Here is a 9,749-nt window from a genome sequence, read left to right on the forward strand (position 1 = left end):
TTGCCCTTATCTTTTGTTTGTCTGACACCTTTATAGACTATAAGGTCCTTTTTTCCCCTCCAGAAGAGAGGGGGCAATGGGAAATGATAATGTACATACACATATGCATATGTATTTACAAACACACACTATTCCACACTGATGTGGCTCTCAAAGTGCACATGGCACAGAACATGTGTGTGCAGACACAAAATGACAGCAATGTGAACATCGTATCATGCATTCTGATAAGATTTTAAGATGGATCCATAAGCAAAAAGAGTATGGTGTGGTAGTGAAATACTTTGGTGATGCATCCACACTCAATTTATTAACTTCCTTGGAAACTGGACACCTATACTTATGTCAGCCTGCAAATCCCATTTTCAAAGCAAGTTTCCTGATCTTCAGGATACAACTCTACATTCCCTTGTCTCCAGCAGCAATGCCAACTGAAGTTAATTTAGCATTAAAATAACTAGGATGAGGAAAGAAACAAACCAGCTGAAGCCTGTTGAGGCCAGGAAGATTTTTGTATTAGGCCCACCTAAGAAGAGCCTAAGAAGCATCCATTTGTAGAGAGATCCAACTGGGCTTTGACATCCAGTTTACTATATACTGAGAAGCAAAGCCTAGCAAACTACAGAAAATCCCAAATTAAAGATGAACTATTTTTCCCTTAAGAAGAAAGCACCACAAATAAACAGCACAACATTAAGATAAGTTACCATTGGGTTTTAAAGTTACCATTGATAAGCAGTTCTTCCAAATTATCAGGATTCCTAGCCAGCTGCAGGATGAGGGCAGAGCCACGCACCTTGTCAGGAATGTCCTCATACAGTAACTCAATGTATTCATCCATATCATTGATATTGGCAACTTCATCAATCTGAAAGCAGTCATAAGCAGGGGTTTCACAGAGAAAGAGAGATGTCAATTCAAGACAATCAGTCACAATGTTATTCAATTGCAAGACAAAAGAGTGCACAGCTTTGAGTTAAGATTTTAGGAAAAAAATAAAATGCAAGCAAAAAGAAAAATCAACACATCCAGAATCACTGCCAGTGAACACCAGGAAATCTGAGAAGATTTAATTACAAAAAACAAAGGATGCTCAGACATGACTCCCTGTGTCCTGTCCGATGTTCCAGACCTCACTTGCTGTCCTGCTGTGTGCTATAGTTGGAGAGAGAAGTATGCAAGTCAAATATTTTACCCTTTATGGAGATGATTTTTATTCCATTGTGCAATATTTCCAAACCAAGTTCTTTGTTTAAAAAACAAGAAGAAAAAAAACCCCAGAATTCAGCATTTCCTCTCCCCCTTCCCTTATATAACTGCTTACTTAAGTGGTAAATAGGTTTTGCATTTCTCTTCTAACACCAATATTTACCTCCATTCCTTCAAATGGGGGTGGATCTTTTGGTTTACTGGATTTCTCTTTCTTTTCTATAAAGACAGACATGGTTGCAGTTAAGTTATGCATATTCACGGACAAAAAACACATTCAATATTCTCATAGTAAACATTCTGGTTAAATCAAAGTCAAAGTCCTTTTGTGTTCAGCTGACCTGTCAGACTAACACAACTAAGGTATGTCAGGTTTCTGACAGCCCACGGGGAGCAAAATAAACCCTCAGATGCCTTTTGACTCCTCAGTCTAAATGATCAGTTACAGCTCAGTCAGCTGGGGAGACAGAGGGTAATAAACCTTATTGCAAACCCAGACTGGCAAAACTCACTTCCACAGTGAGATACCTAGTAGCTTTGATTCTGCTTGTACACTGTGGCAAAGCTGCCCAGTGATACACCAAGACACATACATACAGAATAAAAGAGGGTAAAACACTCGAAGTAGTTACAATCAAAGCAAATAACCTTAATCTTTGTTTTAAACTCATCCCATTAAGATAAGAATCCAACTTAGAACAAAGCTTACCATTTCATGATTGCAAGAAACCTTGCTAACCACAAGGTAATGAAGGATCAGATGTTAAATATGAAATTGTCCCCTGAGCAGAAAGTTGAAGATGAACTTAAGACATAAATAGGACCACCAAAATGTCTTGGCATCAGAACAGATAATTACTGTTCGCAGTAACTTGTTCATGAGGAACTTAAGGCAAGATGAGAGAATTACCCCAAGCTGTCTGCTACACTGTACCAAAGCTTGTCAGACTCTGAAACTCCTCACTCCAGCTTTACAGACAGCGCAAATTCAGCCTAGGAACACTATCTACCCTTGCAACAAGTCATGACAGAGATCTTTCTAGGAAGATCCTCATACAGTCTTTTAATGTCACTGCAAGTGCAGATGCAATATGAAGAGGCTGCACCAAACAGCAGAATCTGTACCCTGAAAGTCCTGCTAAAGTACAAGGCAGCCGGTAAGAAGCGTCAATACTAAGTTTAACTAACCAGAAAAATAAACTTTGGTTGTTGAAATGATTAATTCCCCACACACCTCACTCCATGATTGTATTTTTTCCCAAGTGTGATTTAACTGTACATCTTTCCCACTTTCACTATCTCCAAAGAACTCGTACATCAAGCAAGTTAGGACCTCAGCTAGAAAAACCTCACACAGCAGTTGTTCGATGCTGCAGCACCCCAGTCCCAAGCTGCTACTTTCCTGTATTATTTACCTTTTCCCGCTGAGGCATCTCTGCGATTCTGTAGATAGTACAACAGCTGTTCTACTTCTGCAAGTTTGGAGGGGTGAATGAGCTTGCATTCTTCAACCACCTTTCGAGCCAGAGAAGCAATGTCTGTATTTGCATTAAGACTCTTTAGCCGAATGCTGCAACACAGATAGGTGTCTCTTCAGTTTTTAAATTTTTGTATCTTCAGTCCTTTGATTTATGTTTACACAGTCATGAATTTCTTGAAGCAGAATGATCCTGATACCCCCAATGCCTGTGCCATGGCTTACAAAGGTAATGTCAAAGCAGTGGCTCTCTACAATTCCAAATGGCAAGTAACTGTCAAACAGATTTGACAGAGCGTAACTGTCCATCAGCTGACAAGCAGCAACACTAAATGCAGTTGTATGAACAGATCCCTTATAACCATCTTAGACACAGCAGCCAGTAATTTATTTGCAATACAGCCAGAAAAAGTGCACAGGACCGCAAAGGAGTACCACATACACAAAAAATCCAAAATGAGAAACAGCTATGGGTGTTGACTAGGCAGGAAGGTTCTTCTGCAGTGCCTGCAGATGCAGTGTCAGGAGTCTCCCATAGCCCTGGCAGACCTGCAGCCAGGTCCACAAGCAATGAGCAGGAAGAGATCTCTGTGGGCATTAATAGGATGGATCAAAAAAAATTCCACCACGTTGCAGATGCAAGTTATGCTGATTCATCTGAAAACAGATGAACATTCCTGATACCTTCAAAAATTTGAGACAATTTAAGGATTCTCTTTTTCTTCCTGAATTATTCTTCTTACATGCACTCATACATGTAGCCATTTCAGCTCAAATTTTCAAAAGACTTCAGTATAGAGACAAAACAAACCTAGGAAAGGTCCAAACTTGCAGCTTGGAAACTGAAGTTATTATAGTTCTCTGGACTTTTCCAGTGGGGAATATTTTAATATTCTTAAAAGAAAAATACCAGGCAAAACTAAAATGCAGATACTGTAGTGAAATCACTAGCAGGGGTGACAGATCAAAACAACAGGAGAGCCAACAGCTAGAGCATACAGCTGTCAGAAGGTTCAACAGCATTACTTGCTCCAACATTCATCATCATTTGAGTAGGAACCAATCACTTCAGTTTGCTCTACCTCAAGTTCCCATTACATAAAATGGGAATAATCACTTTTCTTTACAAAACTCGTTAAAGTACACGGATGAAAAGCTGTTTACAACATGTGTTTTAGATGTTAACTTTCCTAGGCATGTATTATTTCCTGGCTTCTAAACCCTCCACTAATCTAGCACTAAGTTTTATAAAGATTAGAACGTATTATTTCTTACAGGCTGTTGATGCTTTGAGTTATTGAATTTATGACTCTGTGAAAAACAGAAAAAGTTATCAGAACTTGCTATGACCTTACATTTTCTGACATTCTTTGCGCTCCCCCAGCATAGGGTCTCCCATCTCTCCCAGAATCGTTGCTTCCACTTCATAGTGGACAATGAGTGCTTTCTCAGATGGATGCACATCTATGTTGCCTCCTTTTACCTTCCTGCCAAGAAGAAAAAAAAAAAAAAAAAATTACTGAGTAAATGAAAAGCTCAGAAAACATACCAGTACATAGATCAGTAAGAACAACCTGTCTGCAGTTTTATCCAGACCCTAAACCCAAGCATTACCCTCCTTCCACACCATATTTCTTCATTTCACACAGCTGCACCAAAGGTTAGTGCTGGTGGCATACTCTTGAGTATTGCCTCTGGTAAATACAGAAACACCCAAGCCATTGGTCAAGTCTTCGTCACAGAAGGCAGGAGAGGAAGAAACAGAATAAATTTTGGATTTCTAAGACTCCCAGCTCTCTTAGGGAACTACAGTCAGGAAGAAGATGCATTCCATAGAGAAGGCCAATTTCCCAGTTGATTCCCTGTTACATTGTCAGTATTGCAAAATCTTCCACTAGCGGCATCGACCTAGTGGTACGAGTGCAGTCATTTACAAGAGGAAATTTTTCCTCAAATACTCTCTTGGTAGGCTTAGCTAAATCTTAACAGTTAATTTACCAAGAATGAATTACAAAAAATCTGAATTTCAAATTCACTCTTCTCTCCTGAAGCACAAACCTCTTCACTACTCTTCTTCACCTCATTGTGTTTATTTGCCAGGCTCAGGGGATTACCAGATCAACAGCTGCAAATCAAGCATGTCTATCTGCTTTGCTACAGCTATTTTGGAGAAGCATTCTCCAGGAAAGCACTCTGGGCACATCACTGCCAAAATGGCCTGTCCTGCTCTCTCTTCCCTTGCACCAGCAACTCCGTGTCCATGCAGAGATACAAGGGCCATGACGATAGGCCATGGATTTTATCCTTTTAGGATTTTATCCTGTTAGGCCATGAAACTACACTTCAGTTCTGTTTTCAAGGGATGGCAGAACCACATCCAGAGAATACACTTACACATTTCTGTCTTTGGTAGTAAAGCTGACGCCCCTTTTCCCCTTGGTACTGCCAACAAAGTATATACAGCCATGCCATAAACCAGGCTGCTAAAACTCTGCAGATTAAAAACAACTCTGTAATGTGGTTTTGGTTTTTGGTGTGTGGGTGGGTTTTTTGTTTGTTTGGGGGTTTTGTTTGGCCTTTGGGTTTTTTGGTTTTAGTTTTGGTTTGGGTGTTGTGGGTTTTTGGGTTTGGTTTTGGGTTTTTTTTTTTTAAGACAGATCATGTCAATAAACAGATTTATAAGTGGCTTCACCAGTAGTTGTATCAGCATAAATGAGATAGCAGCTAGCTATGGCATTAGGTCAATGAGACCAGGGAAAACTACTTCAGCCTCACAGAGCTGGAAATGTTAGCAAATCCGGATATGCAGCCTTCAGTGTAACCACTCTCTTCAGAAAAGGTTTGAAATGTGTACCTCCATCTATCCAGCTACTCTGGTGGCTGCTTTCCTTTCTGCAGAATACAACTGCAAAAAAATGTATTTTTCTTGAGATACAGCTGCCCAAAAACAAACCACAGAAAGGTCTTCTGTGGGAAATGAAGAGTCTAGTTCAAATACCAGCCTTGCAAGGACATAAAGCTACAGGGCAAACAAATATGGCTCACTGCTAAAGATCAACATCTTCCTTGATGAGACTGTAGCAGAAATTCATTTATCACTTACGATTTTTTTAAGAGACTTGCGGTTTTTTCCTTTAACAGTACTTTGAAGCAGATGCTTCATTATGGTCTGTTCTCACAAGGTCCAGCCTTGCAGGGCAGACAGCTTTTGGCAAATCTGTTTCAAAAGAAACCATCTCTCACTCCTCACCCCCAAATATATTTGCCCCATATTTAGACCTACCAGTTGATCCCAACCGCAAATGCGTGTCCTGACAGTCAAACCTCTGTTAAGTGACAGCTTGGTAGTATTTACAGATATAAAGAAAAGAAAGGATAGAGAACAAGTGGGCCTGAAGGAGTTTGGTATAGTTTTACAAGAACTAAGCTGAACTAACAGCTGCTCATTGCCAAAAGGGTTAGATCTTCCCATGTTTTCCCTGCTCTGGCAGTCACCTTGGTTCAGCATGAGGGCTTGTCAAACCCTTTCACAGCCACTTCCAGCAATCCAACAGAAAACTCTTCATGTTTTGGGCAGAGGGAGTTTTTTAATGTGTTACTGAATTAAAATGCTCTGTAGAAAGGGAATAACACTTCCTATCTATGAGCAGGGATAAAGAGGAAGCAGTGACACCTCTTTTTGGCAGCAGCAAACTACTGATGAGCTTAGCGACCAGCAGAACCTCAGCCTAAGACTGCTTAAACAGTTTTAGCATTTCCCATATTTAATCTTTTCCTTAAGAGGGACAGATGGGTAAGCTGAAGAACTTACAGCTGCAAAGATTTTCTGCCCTCTCACATTGATAACCACCCTCACTACTTGAGCTATTTCCTAGCTAACAGAGTCACAAATCAATTCACATTCAAGTTTCCTCTCTGAAAAAATCTTACCTTGTGAACTGCTTGAAGACCTACACTAAAACGCGCTACCCAGCCACTAGAGTTGTTCTCCATTTGGAAAACACCACATTCAAATTGCCAGCATCACACACACACACAAAAAAAATCTTTACTTAGAGAAACAATCCCTCCTCCACCCCGAGTCAACAAACATCTACTTTACTGATTTTCTATCCATCTTGAGTTTGTAAGTCAATTCACAAAACATGTAAAAATACAGTCAGTCTTATAACTGGTAGCAGCAGCAATGCACTGGGGAGCTCTCACACACATCAGCCAGTCCTTTCATTTCACTGCCTGCTTTGTCAACAAGAATCCCGCTCTATTAAAGGTTTAAAAGAGGAAGACCTTTTCTACAGACAAAAGCAGTGCTAGCTGAGCTCACAGAACCAAAGCTGGTGTGTGCATACCCTTTATTAACTCATTTTTTCAGGGGGAAAAAGCAAAACCAAACTATCCTAATTACAAGTGGCACAAACTGCCCACGTGGATAAGGCTGAAAATCCAATAACAAATCCTAGCAAGTCAGACTTGGTGGGAGGGGGACTGCTCATGGAGGATGACAAAGGGAAATAGGGATCAGAGGAGTACCAGACTTGCACACATGCCTAGCCATGTTGAACAGCACAGCGGATGTTTTTTGGTTTGTGCTCTGTAAAAAAGAGAGAAAACTATGCTTGTTGCGGGGATGACTACAAAATAAATAACATTCCTCCAAAATCACCTAAGACAGCACAAACAGAACATGCAAGGCTAAAAACAGGCACTGCTCTAAAATTACAGCTATTTATTCAATTACAGGTGGCCATTTGACTTTTACCTGTTATTGCATTTATATGACAGAACTAATGTTCAAAGATTATCAAGAAGGCTTTTTTGTCCCACTGTTTCTAATTATGGGTCTTAATATGTGGCATACGAGGAGAAAAAAAAAAAAAGGCAAACCTCAGATAGCCTAAACAGCAAGTTCTGCAAATGCTAATAACTGGAAAGGAAGGAGTGGGGGGGGAGGAACTCAGAATACAAGAGCGGGGGTGGGAAGGAACTCAGAATACAAGATGTGGTAGATAAAATCACCCACATGGTAGGAGAAAGTGACCCTGTTCACACATCATATCTTAACAGAGGCCTAAGTGGCCTGACATCTTTTGGGATTGCTAGCACTTTTGCCCTGAAACAACTGATGGAGATCTAATAATTGCCTACTCAGACCCTGTTCTTTAGGCTGACTGGTCTCACTGTCAAATAGGCAGATAAAGGCACCATTCATTCATCACATCTTTAACATCAAACCCAGATCACCCACTTTACATACCATAGCTACCTCCCAGGTCCATCCCAAACCATCCCATTCATCCCACATCATTACCTGTCCCCCCCAAGTCTGCCATGCTCTAACATCTCCTCCAAATCTGTTCATCTCTCCCAGCTGCACCCCGAACCTGCCCTTACTGCCTAATATCCCCTGCCCAGTCCCCAGCCTGCGTGTTCCTCAAAGCAACCACCTGCCCCATCCCAACCCCTAATACCCACACAATCCTCCCCACTCATCTCCTAATAGCATCTATTCTCCTCTCAGCTTGCTGCCACCTCAGTGCCTCATCCCAAACATACAGCATAAAATGCCACCACAGCCATCACCAAAACAGGGCATCCCTCCAAACCACCACCTTCCCCCAACCAGTTACCACCAGCATGCCACCCACCCCATCTCTCAGCCTATCCTAACCCTACTTTATAACCCTTCACCCATCCCTAACCCAGCCTCCCAGTCCCCACCCAAGTCTCCTGCCCACCAGACTAGGCAGCCACCCCTCAGCCTGCTCCAAACAAATCTATTTCCCATTCCCAAACCACTCACCCATCTCCCCCCCCCCCAATCTCCAGCCATCTTCCAAACCAGCCACTCCTCAATCCCAATCCCTCCACCCACCTCATGATCTCCCCTCTCAAAACACTGTCCATTCTCATCTTCCCACCCGTAACCTCCCATCCATCCCCAAGCCAGCCCCCACTACAACCTGCAGCACCTCAGCCCCACACCTCATCACCTGCCCACAACCCCTTCTTGCCCCCCTACCCCACAACTTCCCACTCAGCCCCCACCACAGCCTAAAACGCCTCAACCGCACAGCCTCAGCTCCCTTGTACTCCCCCAACCCACAACCTCCCATTCACCCCCCACAACAGCCTGCAACACCTGTCTCCCACCTCACAGTCTCGCACACCCCACAGCGCCCCACCCGATGCCACGCCAACGCCACCCCTCAGGACAACCTGCCGCGCCTCAGCCCCACGCCCAGCCCCCTCCACAACCAGCCGCGCCTCGGCCCCACGGCCCCCTTCCATCTCCCCTCCCCCCCCCCCAATACGCCGCGCCTCAGCCCCACGCCCACCCCAGCCTGCCGCGCCTCGGCCCCACAGCAGTCGTCTTCCCCTCCCCACTCCCTGACCAGCCTCCCCGGTTACCTCTTGAGATACCGGGCGTCCTCGCCCTGCATGGCGGCGGGGGGAGGCCTCGGCTGGCGGAGGCCTCGGCAGGGCGCGGCCCCGCAGCGGCGCTGTTACCAGGGTGAGCGCGAGCCCCGCCCCGCGGGCTCTGAGCGCGCACGCGCCGCCGCCGCCGCCACCGCCCGCGGCCGCGAACGCGTATGCGCATGCGCACTGCGCGGCCCCTGCCACCCCACCCCCTCCCCCCAGCCGGCGCCGGGTGCGGGCCGCGCGCGGCGCGGCAGGGCGGGGCGGGGCGAGGCGGGCGCAACGCCCCCTGCAGGCGTGGTGGTGTTGCTGTCCCGCCGGGCCCGGCCCGAGGCGTGAGGCGGCTTCCCCGCCCGGCGCCGCTTCCCTGCCCCGTCCCCGCCTTGCTCGGAGGCCGGGGCATGAGCCCTGCCGGCACCCATGGAGGTGCCGTGCGATGCCGGGGTCCCCTCTGTCCCCTCTGGGTGCAGTGACCGGGCAACGACGTCTGCCCACCGCGCTAGGGAAGCTTCCTGGGCCGAGGGCCCTCGCAGACCAGGGGGTGTAGCTGACCCCCCTGAGGGCCGGGGCTGACCCACACCCCCGCGGGGCCGTTACCAAAACCGCCTGCTGCCTCAGGGTTTGCCCGCTCCTTCACGGGAGGGTC

At 45.3% G+C, this 9,749-nt stretch overlaps 1 protein-coding gene across 3 annotated transcripts in view; it reads right to left on the reverse strand.

The window, feature by feature from the left end:
• Positions 1 to 9,126, reverse strand: part of KIFAP3 (kinesin associated protein 3) — a 72,330-nt gene extending 63,204 nt beyond the window's left edge. For 2 of the 3 annotated variants that reach the window (XM_075710623.1, XM_075710622.1), the window contains exons 1-5: positions 9,095 to 9,126; positions 4,042 to 4,173; positions 2,625 to 2,779; positions 1,373 to 1,428; positions 727 to 868 (exon numbers count right to left, since the gene is read on the reverse strand). In XM_075710623.1, coding sequence (XP_075566738.1) covers positions 727 to 868; positions 1,373 to 1,428; positions 2,625 to 2,779; positions 4,042 to 4,173; positions 9,095 to 9,126 — 517 coding nt within the window. The remainder of the gene's footprint in view (positions 1 to 726; positions 869 to 1,372; positions 1,429 to 2,624; positions 2,780 to 4,041; positions 4,174 to 9,094) is intronic. The other variant, XM_075710624.1, reaches the window with a different exon arrangement.
• Positions 9,127 to 9,749: the final 623 nt, after the last annotated feature.

This window comes from Pelecanus crispus, chromosome 5, assembly GCF_030463565.1.
Source record: "Pelecanus crispus isolate bPelCri1 chromosome 5, bPelCri1.pri, whole genome shotgun sequence".
NCBI lineage: Eukaryota > Metazoa > Chordata > Aves > Pelecaniformes > Pelecanidae > Pelecanus > Pelecanus crispus.